Source organism: Xiphophorus couchianus, chromosome 6 (genome assembly GCF_001444195.1).
Source record: "Xiphophorus couchianus chromosome 6, X_couchianus-1.0, whole genome shotgun sequence".
Lineage (NCBI taxonomy): Eukaryota > Metazoa > Chordata > Actinopteri > Cyprinodontiformes > Poeciliidae > Xiphophorus > Xiphophorus couchianus.
Genome location: NC_040233.1, coordinates 4,614,776 through 4,641,643, shown reverse-complemented (window position 1 = coordinate 4,641,643; position 26,868 = coordinate 4,614,776). Strand labels below are relative to the sequence as shown.

General features: G+C 38.5%; 2 protein-coding genes and 1 long non-coding RNA gene across 3 annotated transcripts in view; all 3 read left to right on the top strand.

The window, feature by feature from the left end:
* Positions 1 to 18,921, top strand: part of LOC114146832 (phosphoglucomutase-1-like) — a 37,167-nt gene extending 18,246 nt beyond the window's left edge. The window contains exons 2-11 of the mRNA XM_028021227.1: positions 13,446 to 13,608; positions 13,757 to 13,903; positions 14,581 to 14,706; positions 14,799 to 14,989; positions 15,135 to 15,289; positions 15,401 to 15,516; positions 15,587 to 15,722; positions 17,267 to 17,450; positions 17,527 to 17,655; positions 18,115 to 18,921. Coding sequence (XP_027877028.1) covers positions 13,446 to 13,608; positions 13,757 to 13,903; positions 14,581 to 14,706; positions 14,799 to 14,989; positions 15,135 to 15,289; positions 15,401 to 15,516; positions 15,587 to 15,722; positions 17,267 to 17,450; positions 17,527 to 17,655; positions 18,115 to 18,204 — 1,437 coding nt within the window. The 3' untranslated portion in view covers positions 18,205 to 18,921. The remainder of the gene's footprint in view (positions 1 to 13,445; positions 13,609 to 13,756; positions 13,904 to 14,580; positions 14,707 to 14,798; positions 14,990 to 15,134; positions 15,290 to 15,400; positions 15,517 to 15,586; positions 15,723 to 17,266; positions 17,451 to 17,526; positions 17,656 to 18,114) is intronic.
* LOC114146835 (uncharacterized) lies at positions 323 to 3,665 on the top strand. The gene is made up of 6 exons (XR_003595971.1): positions 323 to 700; positions 1,291 to 1,396; positions 2,144 to 2,213; positions 2,328 to 2,502; positions 2,638 to 2,803; positions 3,462 to 3,665. It is a non-coding gene; the product is annotated as an uncharacterized LOC114146835 (long non-coding RNA).
* Positions 18,922 to 20,598: 1,677 nt separating the features above from the next.
* On the top strand, positions 20,599 to 26,369 carry leprot (leptin receptor overlapping transcript). The gene is made up of 4 exons (XM_028019956.1): positions 20,599 to 20,757; positions 21,132 to 21,207; positions 23,812 to 23,995; positions 25,040 to 26,369. Exons 1-4 carry the CDS (start codon positions 20,742 to 20,744, stop codon positions 25,154 to 25,156), a joined length of 393 nt encoding a protein of 130 aa, XP_027875757.1. The 5' UTR covers positions 20,599 to 20,741; the 3' UTR covers positions 25,157 to 26,369.
* Positions 26,370 to 26,868: the final 499 nt, after the last annotated feature.

The following is a 26,868-nucleotide window of genomic DNA, read 5'->3' as shown; positions in this document are numbered from 1 at the left end:
TACCTTTAGCTGAACTGATGTAATTATTCCTGTGCTGCGGTTGTTACCACATCTTCATTTCTTGTTTTCTCATTTGGATTTCTTTCTGAGGTTGGCAAGTAGGACACGGCTTGTTCAGATCCACATCTGGGTAGAGCTTAGAAATCATTTACTTAACTGATTTTATCTCTTTCAAAGAGTCCAAACTCACTGTTATCCTTTGCTGTATTTTCTACAGTTAAATACCACAAAATGCCCAGTAAAACTACCATAAGACATCTTTACAAGTAGTTACTGTAATTTGCATTGCATTATGGGTATAGTACATAGTATTACAGTAATTTACTGTATGTTTTGAATTTGCAGTAATTTACTGTTTACACATTACAGTAGTGGTACTGTACTTATAATATACAGTAAGAATTATATTTGATTTCCAACCGTCATCATAGCTGCTTCATCGTGGTTCCCTGTTTCTGTATTTTTACTCCTTTAGTGGTTAACATATTTTTAAGGCAGAAAGAGAGAATGTACTTTTGTTTTTTTCACATACTAGCTAACATTAATATGCAGTTTATCTAGCTACGTCATCAAGCGTGGCTTCGCTTCCAACTGTTTTCTGATGACGTTTGTTTTAAACTCCGAAGCTTTTTCTCTCCAAGTGCAAGTGCAGCTCTGTCTCCGTGCTGTGGGCTCACACTGCTTCAGCTCTTCAAGACAGGTAAAAAAACACTTCTTAGAAAACTGTTTGAAGCCAAAGCCTAGTCTGGAAATGTACATTTTAGATGGAGTTAACGTAACTTATAGCATCATGCTATAATGCTATAACTTAGCATTTTAGCATGAGCTGGTTTGTGCTGGTTAGCCTGGTAACATAACGTTACCTTTACGTTACTAACTCTGGTGTTTTATATAACTGGCATATTGCAACCTTATAAGTTACGTGTCTGTAAATGAGGTGAAAGATAGGAAAATATGATGTTCTTATTTTTTGAGCTGGTTCGGAATTAACGTTAGCTAAGGTGCTAATTTTACCGTTGAAGGTTTTAGCTTGACTTTTGCCGCTTAATCTTCCTCGGGCGGCTTTGGGTTGAGATGAACTCAGTGCTGAGTGTCTGTTAGCATTGTTGCTACATCCTTTGTCGAACAATATAACCTTAACTGATAATTGATCCCCCCCCTTTTCCTTTTACATCTAATGACTGTTCATTTGTTTAAACCATGATCTTGCAAATGTTAAAAGTGCAGATTAGCTACGTAGGTCAGCAAGGATGAATTTCTAACTTTGTTCTTTTTTTTCCTTTTCTTCAGATGACGTTTTTTTTTAACTCCCAAGCTTTTTCCCTCCAAGTGGCTGTGCAGTTCTGTCCTGCTGACTGCTAACATAGCTTCATCTCTTCAAAAGACAAGACAACAGGTAAAAAGACAGCTCTTCAAACATATTTGAAGCCACAAAATAGTCTGGAAATGTAGAGGAGCAGCTAACCTAATCTATAACTTTGAGCTTGCTACTGCTGGTTAGCCTGCTAAAGTACCATTACATCTCCAACATAGTGTATAAGAGTCTGTAAATGAGGACAAAGGTGAAAAACATTAAAGTAGTTTCTGTTATTTTTTGAGTTGGTTCAGCCACAGTGGCAGGTGGACAAAAAAGTTAATTTCCAACCCTGGTTACATATAAGGACTGTTCACATGTTTAAACCATGCTCCTGTAAATTTAAAGTTAAGTCAGTACTAACAGGTGCAACTATGTACAGGTGTAAATTCTGCAACATTTGTACTTCAGAATTTACAGAATTTTGTAGTCATGTGAAGAAACATCAACACACAGCTAATTATCGGTTTGCATGTGGAATAGAGCAATGTCCTGCTTCCTTCAGAACATTTTCTGCATTCAGGTCCCACATGCACAGGAGTCACCGCCATTGCAGAAGTCAGACTGAACACTTGTGGAATGTAATGCTTTAAAAAATGCATTTAGCCCCACAAACTGTCATTCACATCCGCTGTTTCAGAGTGGTAGCAGGATGTAGGGGTAAAGTCTAGTCTGGTCTCCGGGATGAGGTTCTCAAAGACCTGTTGTAATCTGGGTGAGCTGGCCCTTTAAATATAAATTACTACCAGTAATTCATATTTAAGAGAGTTTTCCTTTTATGTTTTAAAGGTATCTTCCACCAAGATGTCTGTTGAAATGGAAATGACCTTACCCACTACACCAAGGGTAATCATGCTTGGTAAGAGGAATATTTTCTATCACTATAATTTTTTTGTAGCAATGTATGTAATTGTTATGGTAGTCTGTACTTTTACTCACTAGCGTTAGCCTGACAAGGGTTTGTCTATTTTAGGAAATAGCTTGATGTCTGCAACCCGGTGGATGGTCAGTATGGAGGAGAAGGTATTTTTCGAGCCAGAGCAACTACATGACTTTGCCAGCGTCCTTGCTGTCTTTTTTGGGTCATATTCTGTCTTCAATCTGGAGTATCAGGAGTCAGCATCCACCACGCTGGAGATGATACAATGGTAAGTACTCTACACCAAGCCATTTATGACTTAAATTTAATGACAGTTTGACTGATGACGAAGAACCATAGCTGATTGCTGTATTGTACGTCTTCCTTAAAAAATACAATTAATATATTTTATTTCTGTTAAAAGATTCTTTGTGAGGATCAATCCAGATGTTGGTACCAAATGCACAGCCAAAGTCGGTACAAGCCGCAAGACGGGAAGTCTTGTCAAGAGGAAAGTAGTCAGTGTCAACTTCCAGATCACCACCTTCTTCCAACAACTTGCTGAATTTGAATGGAGGACTTCCAACTAGGTAAGTATTTTACCAAATGTAAATGTTTATTATTTTGTTGTCTTTTCCTCCTATCTTGCATGCTCTGACTTTACTTTAGCCTTTTTAATCTGATTTTAATGATTATTTATAAATGGCATGTGATTCCTACACAATAGCCCTTTAGAGTAGCCTGCATCTTTTCTGTGTCCGTGGTAAAAAGTGGATGTCGCTGCATCTCTTAATAAATCACAGAAATGTATAAGTGTGTAGTCGTTTAAGTGTGGTGTATTTTTATACTATGCAGTTTTCAGTTTATTAGGCACACCTTTGCAGTAATCCGTCAGCACCAACAAAATGACTAAAAAGATTGTTGTACTTCATCGTCCCCTTGGGGACATTTGTAGGACGCAATCTTTTGAATTACTGAAGACTGACTGACTGCTTTTGCCATAAACGATCCAAAAACCTGAAGTGAAGCCAGTCCTGCTCATTCTTTATGCAGCTTCTATTATCACTTCAGTCCAATTGATTTTTTTTTTAAACAAATTATCAACTTAATGCTACTTTATGACAAAGATTTTATGCATGTGAACATTGTCACTTCAGCTTAATTTGTCAACTTCCTGTCGATTTGAAAATGTAGATAACTTCCTGACCATCTCATGACCTCCCACATTGTCTGTCTTATTCTTTACAGTTCAGCTTCCACAAGATGGATCCCACTGATTTTGTTTGACGAATGGAATAAAAGTTCTTCTGATGTAGGAAATGTGTTCTATGGTTTTGTTGTTTTACAGCACATTATATTGTATTGTGACATTGTTTTTTATGACATTGCGAATATGTAAATGGATTTTATTTCTACAAATCTGCTGAAAATAAATACCTGTTATTCACAGTACTTGGACTAAAATTTCTTTTATGAAATTTTTCGGTTTATGGTAAAATATTCTTATCTTAAAGAAATGTAAACTTTAATTTACAGTAAACCTGACATTATGTTGTGAAACAAGTTTACAGTAGACCAGCTTTACTATAAAATACAATTACTGTAAAGCAGTTATAACTGTAAAGCACACTCACAGTAAAAATTAACTGTGAAATATCATAACAGTAAAGGTACTGTAGAATGGTAATTACAGTAACTTGCTGGCAACACTGTTGCCAGCAAGTTACTGTAAAATTACAATAAAAGGTCTAACAGTATATTCTACATAAACTGTGACATTTTGCTAATTGTAGAAATGATTGCTTACTTTTCTTTCTGCTCAGCTCAATGAGCCATGCACTGCCTTGCAGGAAACTGTTGTAACTTCAGTGTATTTATTTTTTAAATGCCACTCTGGCAATAAAGCTGTGCACAATTGTGAAAATGAAGGAAAACTAACTCAGGGCTTGCAAACATTTTACAAGCAAAAATCTAAAAACAAACTATTCAGCCCCCCTGAGACGATGCTTGAGCTGCTGCCTGTCGCTGCGATCACAGCTGCAGGTTACGTCTGCCTTGCTCTCCTCAGTCTCACTAACTTTTCCTGGCCAGTAGAATCAAAATGATCCCCACATCATCCTGCTGCCACTGCCATGTTTCACTCAACACACTTTGTTTGCAGGGATAAAAAACTGATTTAAAAAATGAAAGAAGAAAAAGGAAAAGATTTTCTTCACTTCTGATATTATTTGAATAAACATGCAGAAAACATTCATATGATGAGCCATCAAGACATCAAGCTGCTTATGAAACACTAAATTGTATACACAATGTACAGTGGTAAAAAAAATAAATAAAAACACTGTTAGAATAATTAACAAGAAGAAAAGCTAAACTCTGTTCTGTTCATTTACTGATCTATTGTTGGTAATATTGTAGCATTGATAGAAAACATACATTTTGCAAGTTTTCTGAAACACAATCTTTTACTATCTTTAAACCATAATCTTAAATTATAATAACCTGTTGTTACATTCGGCTTAAAGCAGAACTTACAAATACACACAAGGGAGATCTGTCCCAGGAAATCAGGTAAGGTATGCTACACCATTAATTTGGAAAAATAAATAAATAAATACCCAATCACTCAATAAGAAATAAGTTGATCCTTAGCAACAATTATTTATTCAAAAAGAATTACAATACTACAAAATAATAATAGCTTATCTTGATAAATAGATCGATAACTCCATTCCCTCAAAAAAAATAATTATGGTTACTCGGTTTCAATCAGCAAAAGACCTAATTAATTAAATGTCCAAAATTTTCCCATCCTTATTTCAAAGAGATTATTGTCCACAAAGCAGTTCCATATCCTCGAAAAATAAACAAAGTCCTGGAAGTATTTCCCCAAGTCCCGATCCAAAACGAAAAATCCTAACGTCCAAACCCCTCCCCAAAAAGATACGGAAAAAGAGTGGTACCACCAAAAATCCCCAAAAAGAAAAGTACAGTCCAGATCTCACCGGGAGCGTTTCTCTTTCCCCTCGGTGGCGTCCTCTCGCACTGGCGGCGTCCACTTGCACCGGGCGCCGTTTCCTGGGTGCAAACTCCGATCCAGTTCCTAAAATACCATCTGTGGCACGGGGCGATCTTTGATAGGTGTTTTTGATGTCTTTCCTTTGATTTTTACTAGTTTTAAACGATCAGACAAGTCAAAACTCCCGCAGCACAGATCCTACGGTCAGCGTCTTCCTCCCCGCTTGCGCCTCTCGCACCGACGCACACACCCCTTTTTTAATTACTAATTCGTTCCACACACACCTGAACATATCAGGATTTACCCGAAATCAGTTATAAACAGTGGAAATTGGAATACTTTTTAACAATGAAATCACAGCAACTGTTCTACACGACAGGTTGATACATTTACTTTTTAATGTATTTATTTAGGAAAAAACAAACATAGTGGTTATGTTACACTGTTTAGATTTCACTGTGTTGTGTAATGAATTTATATTTTCTATTAGTTTCACTTTCTGAAATGATAACAAATATATATATACATATTTTTTTCATGATCCTCCAATGTTTGAATGGTACTTGCATATTATATCCTTTGAAATGTTAAAGCCTGAACATGTAAACTCTAATTTAAGACCAGGTTGGTCAGTCGGCTGATTTACTCATTAGCGGAGCTCGAAGACTGAAATGCGTTTTTATCAGTCGGATCCATCATTGGCTGGCTGCAGCAATCTATAAATACAAAGACCCGTTCTTTCAAAATTTCATAACATAATAAAATGAACTTAAGGTGATTTATTTGGTCTCACCTGTTGTCTGCTGAGTTACATACAGCCTTCCTGTGAAGTGTGGTAAAAGTCTCATTTTTAATTACTTAACTACTTTTAGTTTATGATGACAAAATCCTGACTTCTCTGGTTTTCACTGCTTAGCTGTGTCATTTATATATTTCCTCTGTCCTGTTGTACAAAGGTTTTTTTTAAACATTTGATCTCCAAAAATATAGAAATGTTATGGATGAAATGAGCAACTCACCAATCGGTAAGATGGGTACCAGTCTCCACATCATCTTAGATGGTTTCTGAATTTGTTCTTCATAAATGAATCACAGAGAACTGAATAAGATATGAGGCAAAAAGTTATTTGCACAAATTCCTTCTCCACTGTGAAACTAATAACAGCTGAATCATCTAGTCATGTTGAATTCATGATGTGCATCACGCAAATCTCCTTTGCATTAGAAATCTCTTCTGAGGACAATAGTCTTGTTCAATGTGCCCCTTTTTTAAATTTGAGCCCCTGCCCCTCCATAGGTCTCTGCACGGCCCTGCTCCCTCCCACCCCGGGCCGCGGTAATAAAAGGTTGGAGACCACTGTTCTTAAAGTTTAAGGTAGAACATGTCAAACTTTAGTCTTTCATGACTGGCATCCTCCAACTTTTAGCTGTTCCAAGTCCAACACATCTGAATGAGATAACTGAATGACTTACTCATCCACTCAACTTTCTACTGTGTCCTGCTAATATGCTAATTATGTGCAATAGTTGTGATTTAGGTGTGTTGACACAGAGATGCATCTAAAAGTTGTAGGACAGTGCTCTCTTGAGGACTGGAATTGGAAACAGCTTGGGCCAGTTTTGAAAAACCATCTTTCTTTCTTTTTTTTTTTAATCATACATTTTCAGTGGCTTAAAATCCCTCCAGCAAAACTCCAGAGAGATTTCTGAAATTAGCACTTTGAATCAAAGCTGGTCCTCCCTTCCCTGTTTCACAGATTTCATTCTCATTTCTGTTGTTTACAAGAACGACAGCCAAGTCCTTGGAAAGATATAACGTAAAGTTGGCTAGCGAACTGAGACCAGCTAGTTAGCCGACAAATATCAGCTTTCAGAGGAGCAGAACAGCATGAAGCCATGATATTCTACACAAGTAGCACATAAATGCTTCTGCTAAAGTCAGCAGGCGTTTGCTCCTTTAACTACTTCAATCTCTATGTTCATCTCTTAAAAAGTAATTGGCTCGTTTTAAACTGACACTGACTTGAACTTTATTTGACCACTTGTGACTGAAGTAGCATCTAATTATTTTTTTCCCCTCTTGAGTAACTCAAGGACTCAAGTATGTCAGTTAACCTTTGAACCACAGTTCCTAGGTTAACTCAAATACTTAAAACAAAAATGTCCTTCAAGAAATAAACAAAATATTAACTTGGGCAGGAAGCTAATGTTTTGTTTATTTCTTGAAGGACATTTTTGTTTTAAGTATTTGAGTTAACCTTGGAACTGTGGTATGGAATATGTAGTAGTAATAATAATAATAAAATCGGGTTTCAAAATGTAATAAAACAAAATTAAAACTGCATTATGTAATGATCGAAAATTTGATCAAATCCAATTTTCAATCCCTTAAGCCACACATGTAATAACATTGTGTGGCGTTTATTACAAAATGTGAAAGTAGTTATTAGGGTCATTGTAGATTCATATAAAGCAGAGAAGAAGTAAACTTCTGGCCCCGACAGGGGGCGCGGCTGATGGCGTGGCCTGTTCCCTGTAAGTGAGCCTTCGGGCCCAGTTAGTGGGTTCTTGGCCCCTAAAGAGCTTCCTGGTTCCTCCGAGTTTCCTAGCGTCCCCTCTAAGCTCCCTAGCGTCTCCTCCGAGCTCCCTAGCGTCTCCTCCGAGCTCCCCAGTGTTCCCAATGTTTCCTCGTTGCCCCCTAGTGCTCCTCCCGAGAACCAGCCTCCTAGTGCTCCTCCAGATTCTCCCAGAGACTCCTTGTCGCCGCCTCCTGTGGCCCGGTCCCTGCGCCGACGTCGCCTGGCAGACCCGCCTCCCACAGCCTGGCCTCTGTGCCGACGTCGACCTCCGGACCAGCCTCTAGGGGCCCGGCCCCAGCACCGACGTTGCCCGCCGGACCCACATTTGGCTCCTTCCTGTGCCTCCGCCCACCCTACTGGGTTGGTTTTTGTTGTTATTTGGACTCTGGCCCCTCGTCCTGTGCCCCTCCACCCACCCTTGTCAGGTCCTCGTCTCATTTGGTGTCATCGTGCTGTCTCTGTCTTTACGCCGCACCTCCTGGTTCCCGTCCCCAGTGCCGTGGATGTCCTCTGGACCTTCTCCGGCACCGTAGACGCCTGCCGGACCTCCTCCCACGCGGCGGACGTCCGCCGGACTTTCCCCGCGGGTTCCATCTCCTGTCCCTCCGCCCACCCTGATGGGTTGTTTTCTGTTGTTTTTGGACTCTTGGCTCCTTCCTGTGTCTCCGCCCACCCTGTTGGGTTGTTTTTTGTTGTTATTTGGACTCTGGCCCCCCGTCCTGCGCCCCTCCACCCACCCTTGTTGTGTTTTGTTTTTCAGACTTTGAACCCTACACTGTATTGGTCCTGTACTTCTGTGGCTTTTTCATAGACATAGATGTACCCATTGCTGCAAACGTCAGCTGCACAGTCGATCGTTTCCAGTGATATCCGCTCATCCTCCGCCTTAAACACCAGTTCTCCACACATCAAATATGTATAAAAGTTGCTGGTGTCAGAAGCAGTTGAATGTCTCCAGCAAATGACGGAGGACAGATGATATAACTGAGTTCCATTTTTCACAGGAACTTCCAGGGCTGGGTCAGGTATCACAGGATGTCTATCATCTGGACTGTCTGACCATGGCAGTATCAGGGTCATCACATCAGTGTCATTAAAAAGGCAATGCCTCTTTTTGTTGGACTTGCAGGTGTCACAACTTTCTAAAATTAGACTCCAATAATCCTCCAGAAGAGTTGATGTAGTGTCATTTACTTGTTCCTTTGGCAGAGGAACGACAGGACCAAGGTCACGAATAATTCGTGAACACTTCTGACAATGTTCACAGTAGTCAGTTATATATATTTTAGTGTTTGTGTAGATGCCACACTCTGCCAGATAGTGCAACATGTAAAACAACAGGACTCCTGGCCTGTCCTGATGTTTCACATCCTTAATTTTCAGAATATCAATTAGTTCATTCTGAACAGCAAACACTTCATGTGGAGGAAAGTCTCTTCCTGGATGGCACATTGCTGTGAAGAAGCATCTCGCAAACAATGGTGTCGCTGAAAAAAGTTCAGAAATCTCCTCAGGATGCTGAGCCACAAACCTTCTGACAACAGTCAAATTAATTATGCTTTGCATTGTGGAATTCATCCAACAGTTAAAAAAGGAGTTGGAGAATTTACAAAAATACATGGCTGGGTAAATATTTACATCCATGGCATCGAAATCGTTGGTGTCATTCTCATTTCCGTCTTCTGAGTTTTCTTCTTCAGAAGACCATTCTTCTGATGAAGAAAGCTCAGACACTTCATCAAAATGTGGCACAACATCATCCTTATCTTTAGTGTCCAGGTTCTCACAGTGGTCTGTGTGACTTTTAATTTCTGTGTCCCCAGAGAAGGTTTCAATTTCCAGCTCCACTTTGCTATCAGGAAGACAGATGCTTTCCAAAGCAGCAGTTTCTCCAGATGTCTTTACTGTGAAACACTTATTGATGGTAACTTCCTCAACTTTAGAGGAAGCATCGATGTCCTTCTGATTTTCAGGAAAAATGTCAAAACTCATGTACTTCCCTGTCTTAAACTCTACGAATTCTCCTGAAATCATATCGTCTTTTACATCGTCTTCGGACACAATGTCAAAACCTGAGGACTCAAATCGTTCATCTTCAGATGAGCTCTCTGAAGAACCATCACTGTGTTTTTCATCGTCTTCGGAGACAAAGTCAAAATCAGAGGACTCAAATCGTTCATCTTCAGATGAGCTCTCTGAAGAACCATCACTGTGTTTTTCATCGTCTTCGGAGACAAAGTCAAAATCAGAGGACTCAAATCGTTCATCTTCAGATGAGCTCTCTGAAGAACCATCACTGTGTTTTTCATCGTCTTCGGAGACAAAGTCAAAACCTAAGGACTCAAATCGTTCATCTTCAGATGAACTCTCTGAAGAAACATCAGTGGGTTTTTCATCGTCTTCGGAGACAATGTCAACAACAGAGGACTCAAATCTTCCATCTTCAGATGAGCTCTCTGCATAAACATCCTTGTGTTTTACACATTCTTCAAAGAAATCTTCAAATCCAAAATACTTCATACGTTCATCTTCAGATGTGCTCTCCTTTGAAACATCCTTGTGTTTTTCATCGTCTTTGGCGACGACGTCAAAATCAAAGTGTTCTGGACTTTCGTCAGTTGATCTCTCTGCTGAAAGGTCTTCATCTTTAATCTGATATCCCAGCAACTTTTCTACTCCCTTCGTAACAAGATACCCAAGGCCCCAACCGATGGTTAAAATCATCTTGACTGTAGTTGAAATGGTTTCTAAAATCACTGTCCGAAATCGTCTCTCTATCAAAGTGTTGTACCTCCAACGGCGTTGAAAAGCAAACTGAGAATTCTTGGATTCCAAATGATAATAATATTCGCTTGAACCTTTATGACATCATCGATGAGAACACCGATGACATGATGATGTCACACGACCTGTGTCAGGTTCTTGTTTGTTTTAGTTGCTATGGAAACACAAGGAGTTATGTATGAGATAAAACTACTGTCAATTAAAAATGCATGCGTAGACATCTAAATTTGTGAATTGAAGTCAGTAAATGTGCATAAATGTAAGTTTTGTATTTGTCCTGTTTTTCAACTCATACGTACGTGTAACTTTACCTATGAGAATACTCGTAAACAAATAAATTAATACAAGTGTTTTTGATTGGTTTTATAGAGAGTAAGTATTTTTCCAGAAGTTAGACAAACATCAGTCACATTTAGAAACTGGCTCTAAACCATCTGCTTGATCTATTTTGAACTGGGAGTGAGGAGGATCCTCTTCAACTTATCATGTCTTGCCTTAATTACTTGCTCTGTTCATAAGGAAAACATTTAACGACGTCTAATAATGACATTATTATTGTTTTTTTTTACATTTGAACTCAGTGAAAAGGATGATTCACCAAGCAGATCATCAGCCAAAGAATTTTATGTCTAATCTCACCTTATTTATTTATTTTTTAATTTTCTCATTTTCTAACACCCCCATCTCAGCCTCTTTTCTGTGTTTTTATGAATCGCCCCTTTCAGAGATCTTCTGTTTACTCTTACCACTGCAGCATAAAGTGACACCCTACCCAAAACATTTGCAATGGAGATTTTATTCTTGAGTTTGCTTCTTTGATTGCATTGCAAGACCAGTTAATGTGGTTCTTCCAGTTTAGCTGCGTTTTGTCGCCCCCTCCTGGTCACTTTTGAGTAATTGAGTTATTTTTCCCCTGTTGTGTTATTAAACATGCTGTGTTATTAAATAATAAAAAAAAAGAAACATAATAAAAGTAGCAGCAGACAATAACTGAACAGTTTGCCAGTAATTTGTGGCACTTCAGTTTAAGTTCAATTTAAATTAAGACCAGATCAGTTTTTGGTCTCTTGAACAGAAAAATATTTTTATTCTCTTACCATAAAACTAGGGTTTAATTTCCTTTTATTCCTGGACTCAATGAAAGAATGTCATGTCAGCTTCATCTTCAAAAGATATCTACTTTGAAAATTGGTGACGTGTTAAATTCTTGTTACTTGAACATAAACGAAACATAGAAACATAAACAATGATAACTCAAAATGCTTTTCTGAAATACTGAGTGAGGTTTCTGTGTAACGATAGGCTGTTCTAACTAAATGTTGTATTTTTACATGAGAAAATGTCAACCATTCATTAATGCATTAGTGTGGATTATCAATCATTAAGATGAAACCATCCTAATGCCTTTAGCTGAACTGATGTAATTATTCCTGTGCTGCGGTTGTTACCACATCTTCATTTCTTGTTTTCTCATTTGGATTTCTTTCTGAGGTTGGCAAGTAGGACACGGCTTGTTCAGATCCACATCTGGGTAGAGCTTAGAAATCATTTACTTAACTGATTTGATCTCTTTCAAAGAGTCCAAACTCAAAGAAACAAACTTAATTCATTGTTTATCCCAGTTTGACAACAAGGAGAAAGTTTAGTTTTAGGACAAAAAACGTTAAGCATCAGTTTTTTCCTCAGGACATTCAAGGCTGTTGCTTCAAAAGACCAACATGAGCTCAGTGTGTTTGGAAAGAGGATTTTAAGTGTTTGTAGTTTATGTAAAATTGTGTCTCATCCACACCACCTTTGGTGCTACAATCCAACTATGTATATTCTACATAAACTGTGACATTTTGCTAATTGTAGAAATGATTGCTTACTTTTGTTTCTGCTCAGCATGATGAGCCATGCACTGCCTTGCAGGAAACTGTTGTAACTTCAGTGTATTTATTTTTTAAATGCCACTCTGGCAATAAAGCTGTGCACAATTGTGAAAATGGAGGAAAACTAACTCAGGGTTTGCAAACATTTTACAAGCAAAAATCTAAAAACAAACTATTCAGCCCCCCTGAGACGATGCTTGAGCTGCTGCCTGTCGCTGCGATCACAGCTGCAGGTTACGTCTGCCTTGCTCTCCTCAGTCTCACTAACTTTTCCTGGCCAGTAGAATCAAAATGATCCCCACATCATCCTGCTGCCACTGCCATGTTTCACTCAACACACTTTGTTTGCAGGGATAAAAAACTGATTTAAAAAATGAAAGAAGAAAAAGGAAAAGATTTTCTTCACTTCTGATATTATTTGAATAAACATGCAGAAAACATTCATATGATGAGCCATCAAGACATCAAGCTGCTTATGAAACACTAAATTGTATACACAATGTACAGTGGTAAAGTTACATACAGTTACATACTGAGTTACATACAGCCTTCCTGTGAAGTGTGGTAAAAGTCTCATTTTTAATTACTTAACTACTTTTAGTTTATAATGACAAAATCCTCAGCAGTCATACAGCAAAAAGTGGCAGAAGAAGTGAAGTTCTTCACATCAAAAGTAAAATCTAAGTCAGCAGAATAGTTGCAGCTCCTGCATCGAACCGTTCTGGTTTCAGGCGCGCAGCCAGCATCAGTGAAACGCTCTCAATGTTCTCTGGGTTTAAATTACATCGCCTCCGAGTGGCTCGGGCTTTTTTAGCTCAGCAAATTTATAATACGGGGTTAAAATACACTCATCCGTGTTGGAACTTGTTCTTAATGTCGGCGTTAATCCTAGTTCCACTTACATGTAGAAGGAAAGGGGACATGCCCGCACCAATCCCCTCTGCCCCGACTCAAACGGTCCCGTGTGACGTTTCCACAGATTGGCCGCCTTATCATTGGTCACCATGGGATGATGTCAACGCCAGCCGTGTCCTGTGTGATCAGGAAATACAAAGCCATTGGTGGGATCATCCTCACTGCCAGCCACAACCCTGGCGGACCCAATGGAGACTTTGGCATCAAATTTAACACAGCGAGTGGAGGTATGGCAATGTGAGAGAAATAATGCCAGACACTAAAACTGACAGTTCAAAAGCTTCTTTTGGATAATACAAAGATGCATTTGGCAACTAAACCAGGGCTTATGAATATCGATTTGGCTAGAAAAAAATTCTTCTGCATTCCTTCCAGGTCCAGCCAAGGAGGAGGTCACGAGCAAGATCTACCAGCTCAGCAGAACCATCGAGGAGTTTGCCATTTGCCCCGGATTGAGTGTGGATCTGAAAACGCTCGGCAAACAGGCGTTTGATCTGGAGAACAAGTTCAAACCCTTCACAGGTGACGGGGGTTACTAACATTCTTGACTCAGTCCCACCACAGGTTAAGGAGTTGAACGGGTTTTTCAATTAGTCTGGATCGTTAGACACAGTGTGAAAGTGAACCACACCAGCTGAAAATGTATTAAATGTTGCAATTTTGGTCCCCAATCGAACTGAGTCTACCTGACTATATCAGGTGTGAAAATATCCTAAGAAAACTGTTAATCACATAAGTTTTGTGGCATTGTGTATATATATATATATATATTTTTTTTTTAGTTACGTGCTGCAGAGCCCTCTAAAAGTACTCACACCTTTTGAACTTTATAACCACATAGCTCAATGATTTCTATTGGAATTTTATGTGATAGACAAACAAGCAGAAAACTGTTGTAGGTAGTTGTCAGCCAGGCAACTTGATCTACATAAAACACCTAAAGAAGAAATCCTCATATAAGGGAGATTTGGAGTTTCACAACATTTGAGAAGAACAATTACCTCCCTTATAATGTTACCAACTCCTGAGGATTTAAACCAAAGGCTTAAAAATTCGAATACTTCTTGCAAATCGAGAAAGTAGAAGACATTCGGTAGATTAGTTAGCATACAGACTTGTAGATAAGCTTTTAGACATCGTCCTACTGTTCTCTAACTTGTCTCTAATGTCATTTGGTTTCTACTGTTTGTTGTGTTCAGTGGAGATAGTTGACCCTGTGGAGTCCTACGCCAACCTTCTGAGGAACATCTTTGACTTTGCGGCTTTGAAGGAACTTCTATCTGGCGAGAATCATATCAACATAAGGCTGGACACCATGCATGGAGGTGAGCGATGTTTTTAACTCTGAAGAATCCAAGCTTCTGAAAAATAAAATCGTCTTAAGCCTCCCTTTGCTGTAACTCTGTCTGCTCCCCAGTGCTGGGACCATATGTGAAGAGAATACTGTGTGAGGAGCTGGGCTGCCCAGCAAATTCTGCCATTAACTGTGTCCCGTTGGAAGACTTCGGAGGTCAACCGCCCGATCCGAACCTTATGTACGCCACAGACCTGGTTGACAGCATGAGAGACGGACAGTATGACTTTGGAGCAGCGTTCGACGGGGACGGGGTGTGTTCAGTTTTTTTGAGGATTTATACTAGAAAGTGAAATGAAACTCCCTTGAAGTGCAGGTTGTTTAGACTATTGCTAAAAGCCAATTATGCTCAGATGATCTGAACTTAATTTCGAAGCTCTGCCTGTGATTTCTTTCTAGGACCGCAGCATGATCCTGGGTAAGCACGGCTTCTTCGTCACCCCGTCTGACTCCGTGGCTGTGGTAGCCGACAACATCTTCTGCATCCCGTACTTTCAGCACACGGGCGTCAGAGGCTTTGCCCGCAGCATGCCCACAAGCACGGCGTTGGACAGGTAAAACTCTGACCAAGTATCGACTTAACCCCCTGTTTTTAAGACGCTCAATCAGGTAAGCAGCATTCCCTGTTTGTGACCAAGAATACTTTCTCATCGAACTGTCCACAGAGTAGCCAAAGCAACGAAAATAGAGCTGCATGAAACTCCCACCGGCTGGAGGTTCTTTGGGAACCTGATGGACGCCGGCATGCTGTCTTTGTGCGGAGAGGAAAGCTTTGCAACAGGTACAACTTCTCCTGTGAGATTTAAAGAGGTTATAGTGTTTGTGAGTTGGAAACTCTAAAATGCGTACAGGCGGGGACCACATTCGCGAGAAGGATGGGCTTTGGGCTGTGCTGGCATGGCTGTCCATCATCGCGACCAGACGGCAGAGTGTGGAGGATATTTTGAAGGATCACTGGCTAAAATATGGAAGGAATTACTTCACAAGGTGAGTGGCGAACATGCAACAGGCAGTATCCTTCCCGTTTCATGGCATCCTTGGTGAAGATGGGTAAAAAGTTGTAAAATGGCTCCATATTTTATTGCAGTAGCATAAACAGACATGTTGATTTGTCTTACTGTGGAGATTTGCTTTAACTTCTGTACCGTTTTCCTCCGGTAGCAATTTCCACTTCTGATACTGATGCCGATATCTGAGGTTTAGTCTCTACCGATAACACAAAAACAGTGTTGAATTGACTTAAAATGTTTCCTGTTTTAAATACTGAATTATAAGTGTATTTGATAAACTTCTGAACCAGTACAGCACACTTAAATACACCAATAGCTTTACAATCATGTAAAAACGATGCAACTTTGATTTGTTCAATCAATGAACTTAGGAGTAGAGCAGCCAGTTTAAAATAAACAATAAAGAAACTGAAACTGACAGAAAACAATAGGTTGACTATGTTGGTCAAACATATGAAATTAAACTGAAAAAACTCCCTTTTGAACATTATATTTGTTTTAAATATAATGTAAAACAAATAATAAAACGTGACGTCGCTCAGAGCACGACCGAATAGAAATAGGCAGAATAGATCTTCAGTTATGGACGAGGCACATTGTAACCAAAACTTGATCAATAAAATAATTGAAATGACTGAAGATCTGGGGAGGCATAAGTGAGAAGAACATTTTTTTTAGTCATTTCCGGCCTTTTGGAAAACAAAACCCCTCTTTTACTTTATTTGGACGCTTTGTTGTTTTTGAAGTTTTGAAGAGTGTCTAAGGGAACGCTCTTTTAAGTGTACGCCTAAAGAAACGTTTTAAATTTATACGGGACATTGTGGTTTTGTAATTAAAAGTTCCTATAACCCTAAGAAGTTCAAATTACAAAATAATATTTCAGATAAACTTTACTCCAAAAGTATTCACGGTGCTTCACTTACTCAACATTTTGTTATATTACCGCCTTATTCCAAATTGTATTAATTACGTTCTTTTCCTCAATGTTCTATTGACACTGGGGTTAATTTTATGCTATTTTTTGGAGTGTTTTTGTAAATTTATTAAAAGGTGAGGCGTTTTCTAAGAAATGTTCAGTGCGTCGTTGATGATTTTGTTAAAAAAAAACATTATTTCTTCTTATTGAATTTGATTCCTAAAAACATATAAATGCTTTTCACGCAGCTCTACCAGCACGTGTCAGTAATGGTGCTGTCAAAGCATCAGTGCTTTTCATTTGATCTGTCTATTTTGTCGTGCTCTGGTGAATTAGCAACAGCATGATGCGTTTAATATAAATATTGTCCAATTAAACCTCCTTACGGGTAGAAAGTTATTCCAAGAAGAAGAGTGGAGAACGTAAGTGACACCTAGTGGAGAATTGAATCCTTTGCAGCTGTATGCTATCATGAGCTGATTTTAAGTCCTTTGATTCTTCTGTGATCCACTGATAACCGACTGCTTTGCGAGTCCACGTAACATACGCTATGAAATTTCTTGAATCTCTTTTTTTTCTTGTTCTTCTTCACCTATGTCCTCCAGGTATGACTATGAGAACGTAGACATAGATGCGGCGTGTGACATGATGGAGGACCTGGAGATTCTGATCTCTGACAAGTCCTTTGCGAAGCAGAGATTCGCGGTCGGGGACAAAATCTACCAGGTGGAAAAAGCCGACAACTTCGAATACACCGACCCGTTGGACAGCACCATAACCAGGAATCAGGTGGGCAAGTTTGTAGTCGTTGTGTCTTTTTTCTCTTGATGTAAGCAACAAAACCATCTATCTGTCTCCACTGCAGGGACTGCGGATCATCTTCTCTGATGGTTCCAGGATCGTCTACAGACTGGGTGGGACGGGCGCCGAGGGAGCCACCGTCAGGATCTACATCGACAGCCACGAAAGGAAACTCCTATTTGAAGAGACGCAGGTAAAGAGGCAGAAACGGTGGGTGGCTCACTCCGAACACAGTTCGAAGCAGTAAGATTAGCAGCAGCTACATCTTCACATACACAGGGCAGTGCAAAAAAAAAAGAACTTTTGCACATTTTGCCACATTGCAGCCATAAACTTCAATGTACTTTATTATATATTTAAAATATCTTCCAGTTCCGGTGTCATGTTCCTTACAACTTAAAGTTTATTGATATATGAGAATGTGTTCTTGCATACATACGTCATTACCATTATATTACTAGAAAACGGTGTCCAAGCAACAATATTACCGTTTATCGCAATAACTTCTGGGACAATTTGTCGTCCGGTGACACTTGTTGCTGTGATGGGCTCAGTTGTGATGCAACCAAATAGCTTGTTGTAAGTTGGTCACTGGATCTCGTGACGTCCAGTGGGGATCAGTCTCTGACCTCACGGTTCTCGTTTGGGACAGGTGATGCTGGCACCCCTGGCGACCATTGCTCTGAAGATTTCTCAGCTTCACCACAGGATGGGTCGAATCGGCCCGTCGCTCATTACGTAAACCCTCCCCCGGATGCCCTCAACTTACAGGATTTTTTTTTCTTTTTCTGTTTTGTTTTATTGTTCTGCCTTTCATTTTTCTATAAACAGAGCAGGAAGTCAAAGAGTGAAAGCACTGTGTGCAACAGATGAAATTTCTGACTCATATTTGTAGTTTTCCTCATGCATCTGGTATGTAATCGAGTGTGATATTTTTGTTTTGTTTTGTTTTGTTTTTTTGCCATTTATCTGCTTTGTGCTTATGGATTTTTATCTCAGTTTGGTTTGTGCCAGATCAGAGTAAGTAATTATTCCACACAGCATGTCTCTGTTTCCTTCCACTGTAATTGTTTTCTTAATATTAGGACTTGGAAGAAAGATTGTTTTCTGAAGACTACTATCAGCTGAATTTCACATAATCAAGACAGCTACATATTTTATACAATGTTATATTTGAATACAGACACTGACTCAGTTAAAAACATGGTAATAAAACAAACTTCTTTCTTTAAGCTTCAAACTTCAATCGTTTATGTTCTCTAAATTGGGGAAATTAAAACTCCTCAGCGAATAATAACTTAAAACTGAGCAAAAACCAGCCCACCATTAAAACCAGCACTCCAGAAAATTAGAAAAAACAAAAACAAGGCAGCATTTCATTATATTGTTCACCAGAAAAAATTAACTCTTTTTTTTTCCCTCTGTCATCATGAATAAACCCACGTTTCTTTGTACCGTGTGTCGTTTCTGTCTAATATTTGTTACAAGCTCAGGATGAGACGGAAAGACTACAGTATGAAAGAAGAATATTTTAGCTACAAGTTTCCATCCAGACATCGACAGCAGTATCTGCTCCAGCTCTGTGATCACTGACACCCGTTGAATTGTTGCTTTCTCTTGGTTTCTGAACCTGAAATCTGTTAAGACACCAACACAGTCAGGTTTTTCTGTGTTCTGCGTTTCTACAATAGACAGAGGGGAAAACAACTACTAAAAACGTGGAATGATAGTCATAACGTGAAAAAAACACAAAACATTTTGATAAGTGACTCAGGTATATGGTCGAGAAAGATACGCTTCCACAATAAAGAAAGATTCACATGTGAATATATTTATTAATCCAGCTGGTAAAGTGTTTTGTTTTTTGAGAAAACTTGAGTATATTTATTCAGTGGGGCTGCAACTAACAATTATTTTAGTAATCAATTAATCTGTCAGTTATTCGGCTGACTGATTAGTCGGATAAAAAAATGCCACATTCTACAGATTTTTCATTTAACCACTTAAGATTAATTAATTTATTTGCATTACAAGATGTAAATAAACAAATAATTCAATTCCTTTCTTAAAATATAAAATAATAAAATATTTTTTATTGCTTCTCCCTGTGCCTGCGTGGGTTCTCTCCGGGTGCTCCGGCTTCCTCCCACAGTCCAAAAACATGACTGTCAGGTTAAATAGTCTCTCTAAATTCTCCCTAGGTGTGAGTGTGTGTGTGTATGGTTGTGTGTCCTGTCTGTCTCTGTGTTGCCCTGCGACAGACTGACGACCTGTCCAGGGTGACCCCGCCTCTCGCCCGGAACGTAGCTGGAGATGGGAACCAGCAACCCTCCCGACCCCATTAGGGACAAGGGTGAACAGAAAATGGATGGATGGATTTTTTATTGCCTAAAATGCAATAACAGCAATCATTTGGTAAATCTGAACCAGGTGAAACTAAACCTTTACCACTTGAGGAGTTTTGGATAAACCAGACTTACAAAGGTGCTATTGTTTTAAATGCAAAATAAATATAATGATGTGGTGCACCAAGTCAATATAACAAAAATGATCTTTTTTGAGTTTGTTCCCCAGTCAATTATTAAGAATTATCTGGGGTACAATAATTATTAACAACAATTGATGTATCACAATTAAATAAATCTGATTAATTCCTTCAATCCCTTTGGGAATATATGAAACATATCTAAAAAATAAAAAAAAAACCCACCTAAAAACTAAATCACTTACATATTCCCCAACTGACAATTCTTTGTTCCCAACACTTTTTTGTCAAATTTTGTCTCATTTAAGACGTACTTGAATATTTAAACAACAGAAACTTAAACAAAATACAATATTATTTAGATGTGACTGTATTTAAGTTGAGATTTAAAAGAACTGTAAGCCTCTGTGCAAAAGCTCCAGCATTTTATTTATTGATTTCTTTTTTGTATTATTATTTTTGAATTTTAAAAAATTATTTGTAAAATTATCTTTTCATATTAAAAAGAAATATTATTTTAAAAATAATTTAAAATAATTCTTAAAATCGACATTTGTACAGTCTGGGATAGCTGTAAATCCAGACAGACGGACATTGTGTCGCATTATGTTTACCACGGTGGCTGGGGACCAACATGGTACTGTCGCTTTAAGACAGTCATGTGACGTAGCCTCAGGAAACCCCGATGGAGGAAGCAGGAAGTTTGTCCAGCAAGACAAGACGCCTCGGATCATAAACAACATTCAAAGAAGAGAATAAACATCTTACAGGGAGAATTTAACAGATTTATAACAATGGCTGGGATTAAAGGTACAGTGCTGAAACATTTCCGGACAGGTTCAGGGGTTGACAGTTTGGGGTTTTGATAATTTTTGACGACCTTCTGCTTCAGAAACTTTTGTTAGCTTTTGTTTCTAACCCTTCATGAATCATTTTCACTGACAGTAGACGGTGTGACGTTTTACAGGATATTTATTATCACATAGAAAATATATAGACTTTGTAAACTGCTTACTGGTTTTTGTGCTGCCTTAGCCTGGGAGTGCAAAACAAAACTTATAACAAATATTGTAGCGAGTCCGTAGCTAAGGAAAGATTTAGCCTTGCGCGTTGCACTTTCGTTTTCATTTATTGCTGCTCATTTATTGCCGCCAAGTGATTAAATTTCTGACATCTCCTTTTAGCTCTGGTTGGTCTCTCATTCAGCGGCGCCATCGGACTGACATTTCTTCTTCTGGGCTGCGCACTGGAGCAGTACGGGTATGTTCGGACAGCTCACCACGCTGCACTGCATTTTTACATTTGCACAGTAACAAATCGGCGTGTCCTATAAATAGTTAGGCTAAGTATCTTCAGAAAAAAATTATTTCAATTAAAACATCCTAACAAAAACCTAGAAATGACTTCCAAATGATACCTATGCTAAAATGTAGGCGGAGCACAGCATTTCAAAATTGGACATTCTGGAATATTTAATGTTCAGCTGTGACAAGAAAACCCCAAACGATTATTTGTTGCCAAAAAAAAAAAAAAAATTTACAAGCCAGTTTACAGCATTTGCCAAAAAAGTTTTGCTAGCAACAGGGCCGGTGCCAGCCTTTTGGACGCCCTAAGCACAAATTATTTATGTACCCAAAGAGGAGGAAGATCAAAGCATTTCTTCCATCGATTATAATGGATGAAGATCTTATCCCCTACTCCAACGTCTCTCTGCCAAAAGCATATTTATTTTTTAAATGTCTTTGTTGGAAGCAAAGCGGAATCAAAGTCAACTTCCTTGTTTGTGTGAAAAGCTGATTCTGACACTAGGAACTCATTTCATTTGTCAAGTTCCAGTCATGACATCAGTGTGCAGAAAGTTACAAAATAGATGGAAAGATGCATTTAAATCTAAAATGCTGTTCAACAACCAGAATTATGCAGGTTGCGCACTGACAACTGGTTGATCTGTGAATATTGTCAAGGTTGTTGGCATGAAAAAAAAATTTAGCAAGAATTTTAATTTCCTGAAAGGAATTCAAAAGCCGACTGAGCATCAGAGGTGGGTAGATTATCTGAAAGTTGTTCTCAGGTAAGCATAGTGGGACTTCACCATATTTTCACTTAACCCTCCTGTTATGTTCCGGGTCAAATTGACCCGTTTTAAAGTTTGAAAATTTTCTAAAAATAGTTGGAAGTATTTTTTTTGCATGAAACTTTTCCTATTTGTCTTAATAGGTGAACTCTACATATCAATTGAAAATTTATTAGTTTTACACATTTGTACCAAACCCTAGGTCTACTTTTTACACAGATACTGTTCGGGTCAATTTGACCCGGCAGTCAGGTTAAAGTGCAAAAAAAGATTAAAAAATGTCCATTTCTATATGTTTCCTTGCAGCTATGAACCATATTTCACCACACAAACACCACACACATCCATGCACACCCCGACACACACAAGCCCACTTTCTCACTATTCTCTTTACTTCACTAGGAAACTGCGAGAAAGCAGGTGTTCACACAACTTTTGAGGAGAACTTCTTCTGTTCCTGTGGACAAACTCCACCCACACTGAGTGACACTCAGCAGAAGTGGAGGGAAACATAAATACTCTCTGCATGACTCATTTATCTTGATTTTAATCAGCAGGTCAATTTGACCCTGAACAGTTTGTGTGTCTCAAGTTCAATTATAAAGATCACCCATTGAAAAAAAAAAAAAAAGTGTAATATAAAAATATTTACCAAAAATCAATTTCAAGGAAATTATAGTTTTTTTGTGTCTAGGATTTATTCAGTAAATATTAAAAATGCAAATTCCATTTTTTATGTCCAAATGAGTGAATGAGTAGGTTGTTGTCATTGATCCTTAATTTGGGAGAAATAATCAAACATCATTGCACAAATATGAATTGAAATGGTTAGTATTGGAGTTAATAATCAGATAGAAAAATGTTTTGGAGGAATTTTTTGGTTTCTGACACTATTGCATGATTAAACACTCCCCGGGTCAAATTGACCCACGAACATTATTGCTGTACCTCAGAAACGAACATAACAGGAGGGTTAAGTAGAAGTAGAAAGTAGTAAAAGAAATAGCAGCACAATTAAATCACTTTCAAACCAAATGTCTATCAAATTTAGCTCAGAAACGTATGACTGATTTAGACATTTTTAGGTCTAATTTCAGTTTAAAAAATACTTTTAGTTGTGTCGGAAGAATAAAAAAAAAAAAAGTAGTTCAAAACGCATCACTTACTTTGATTAGAAGGAAAATCTAAAGACTTTTCCAGAAGTGCTAAGCTTAGCTCTGCAGGCTAGCATTATGACAGGTGTATCATTTTAAAAGCTTTTTGTTTTTTCGCCCTTAACTGTGTCCCAAAATAACAAATAAATAGATTTATTTTTTCCAAAAATACATTTATAACTGACTAATATACTGCTGCAGAGTATATTTTTACTGTCCACATTCAAATAACAGAAGGGCAATCTGCTGGCCATCTTTTGTAATATCTTCTTAGATGCTTTGAAAAATAAATCCTTCTCAGCTCAAACTGAAACCTACGTTGTTGTTTTTTTTTTGCAGCCCTCTCACAAATCAAAAATAAGAAACTAGATGACGGATGGGCCTGAGCTCTGCACTTTCTGAACTCATCTGTGTTTTGCGTCGGTCTCTCCAACACCTTCTTGAAAAAAATACGTAACGCCGACTTGGTTTTAGACAGTCTGCTCCTCTAGCATTCGGTACGGGACGACTGACCTGACAGATCACATGTAGTTACCAGTCGTTGTCTCTGAGCCCCAAACTGGGATGTTTTGTCATCACAGAGGGAATACTTTGGTGTTTGATCTGTCCCCCACCCCCTCCTTCCATTTCTCACAGGGTATACTGGCCGCTTTTTGTGCTGATTTTCTACGTGTTGAGTCCCATCCCAACCTTCATATCCAGACGCCTGAGTGACGATGACTCCTCCAGCAACGCATGCAGGGAGCTGGCCTACTTTTTAACGACGGGGATCGTGGTGTCGTCTTTTGGGCTCCCCGTTGTCTTGGCCCGAAACAGTACGGTGAGTTCTCTTTGCTCCTACGTTTATGTGTCCGGAGCCTTTCCAAAGTATTCACAGCCGTTAGACTGCTTGGGCTGGATATGCGGAAATTATTATTATTTTTTTTTTATGGCAAACAATTACATTCAGTGTTAAAAAATAAAAATAAATAAAATGTGAATACGCACAAAGATGAATTGCTTCAATGAAGTTTTAAGTCAGAAAACCAATGAAATTTGTGATCTGATGCATATTGTGGCGACATTCTCTTGAGGCAAAACATTTTGAGAATTTTATTTATTTATTTATTTATTTTCTTAAATTTTTTTTCATAGTAAAATGTTCCTATAAAATAGATAAAAGTTTGTGATTGGAACATGGCAAAATGCAAGCAAAAAAGGAGAGAAAAGAATAAATAGGTTTTTTTTATGTAATAGTGATGGCAGAGATGGGTCTAGGAGTAACTTTAGTTGAAAGTGCAATAACGGCATGTTATAGTGAGAGACAGGGGTCAGGGGTTACTGTAACCACTGCCTGTCAACGTGCTAATGAGTCACGAGTGAAGGATCAAACATTGTTGAACACGTTTTTTTTTCTGAAGTATGAGCAGTGGAGAAGACGCTGAGTGAGAATGTAAACTGCTTTTGTGTCAAAAAAAAAAATAATTTCACATCAGTTTGAAAGGCTAATAAATAGATTCATCAACACAAAAATAAATATATCTATAATTTCTATATGTTTTAGATCTTTTTCTAAACACATAATATAGCTCCAGTTGCATTTTTTCCCCATTAATTACCTGTTTTATTTATTTCAGCCAACAAAAACGTTTTCTCAAAATCAGTTTTTACTATTTTCTTAATTTTACTTCACTATAATAATTAGTCATATTTTCCAAATTTCAACTTTTAACATTTTCCCTAACGCCAAAGCATTTTCCCAGCGCCCCCTGCGGGCCGACCAAGCAAGTTCTCTGGAGGTTGGAAAAACCCTTCAAGCAAGCAAGTTTTTCCGACCACCACGGCGCCGTGTCACGTGCTTACGACCCAGTCTGCTCTCTTACAGATCCAGTGGGGCGCCTGCGGCCTGGTGATGACGGGAAACGCCGTCATCTTCCTCACCATCCTCGGCTTCTTCGTCATCTTCGGAGGCGGGGACGAGTTCAGCTGGGAGCAGTGGTAGAGCGCGTGGAAAGCGCTCGGGCAGACGGGGCGGGTAGTTGGATAGCGAGATGAAGCGACGGCAGATCGAGGGGCGCGTTTGTTCTGCGCTGAATCGGGAGGGTGTAGAAAGAACAAAACCTTCACCAAGATGATTTTATTTTTTTCATTCGGGGGATCGGGGGGTTTAGATTTAGCAGGCAGTACTTTTTATGCTTATGAATGTGCCTTAAGTGTGTGGGACCGTAGGGACTCCGAGGCCTCCAGCCCCTATAACCACCAACTCTATCCATTATATCCCAGGTGGTTTAGCTTGCCTTAGCTTAAACTCCCAAAGTGGCCTCTTATCGAAGCTATCATCCTCATCACCGTGCCTCAGTTTATTATTATTTTTGGATCCCAGTCATTTTGAATGGGGTCCAAAAAGGAAAAAAGGTTGTAATTCATAATGCGAAGCTTACTGTCTGTTCTGAATCATGGCTTGCGTTACACAAGCGCTGTTCGCTTTTAAAAGTCGGAAGGTGTTAAACGACCGCAGGATGCAGGCCTGAGGCGTTTCTTACTTCTCTTTGTATTTTTTTTTTTTTCTCAAGACTTTTTTGTTTTTTGGTTCTTTCTCTTCATGTCGCAATTGTTTACGTCTTCACCAAAGATCACTTCCGACTGCAACAGAAGAAAAAAAAAAAAAAAAATTGATGTATGTTGTCCAATCCAGAGAAAGTTTCCTGATTCATTTCACGAACGAAAAAAACAGACACTAATGATCATGGTTAGTAATTCTTTTTTAATGTTTTTTTTGCGCAATTTGAGTAGCTCATTCTGCTAACGTACGCTTTGAAGCCAAGTGCACTTCTCCACACTGAACTTATCCATAACCGTCTGCCTTATGTGATGTGTGTTTAATTAGCAAAGAAATCACTGATGTTTAACTTGCTTTCTCTTGAATCAATATTACAGCCTCATATTCTGTTTGTCGTTGTTGATGGGAGTAAGACTGTGTTGCCCCTCTCATTGAAAACTGTAGTTATTGTTCTATATCATATTCTGTTTCTTTAGCATTAGCTTCACATCTGGGGGTAAGATAATATATTTTGGTAAAACTGACACTTTGTCTCCTTGTAGAATTTCTATTCTTTATGTAGTAACTTCCTTACACACTAAGGAGAACATTGAGGTTATTTTACGAGCTCCAATCATGTTCTCTAACATTTAATAAAACTTTGTGTTGTAAGTGTGCAGACTCTTATTTTTTATTTCCTTTTTTTTTCAGGTGCTTATGCTTTAGGAATTGGGAAAACCAAACTACATTTTTGCAGAGTTGCACTGATTAGAGGTTTTGTGACCCACGTACTTAACTTTTCCAGTGTCTCTTTAAGGACTTTCAGTTACACAGTTAATCTTTTTTTTTTACTCTTGATATAAATAAATGGAAAATGCATGTTTTTACAATTATTTATATCAAAATAAAACAATGATTTTTCTCTAAAATGAAAGCCCAAAGTTGACTTTTCTACAGAATAAACCCACTTTAAAAACATTACAGCAGATGTCAATTAGCTTCTTACAAGGCAGATAATCTCATTTTTTCTTTTGCTCACCTGAGGATGTAAGAGTGCGCCCAAACACGTTCCTTTTTTTCCCTACAAGATCATTTGAAAATAACTTCTTTAAAAAAATGTCTTGAACTTTGAGAAAAACACTCTGGTTTACTACATGTTGGATGATTCAATAAAT

Excerpts from the sequence above, each read along its gene's own strand:
- leprot (XM_028019956.1), top strand. Across the intron at positions 21,208-23,811 it reads TGCGCACTGGAGCAGTACGG|GGTATACTGGCCGCTTTTTG; the intron begins GTATGTTCGGAC and ends CATTTCTCACAG. Across the intron at positions 23,996-25,039 it reads TCTTGGCCCGAAACAGTACG|ATCCAGTGGGGCGCCTGCGG; the intron begins GTGAGTTCTCTT and ends GCTCTCTTACAG.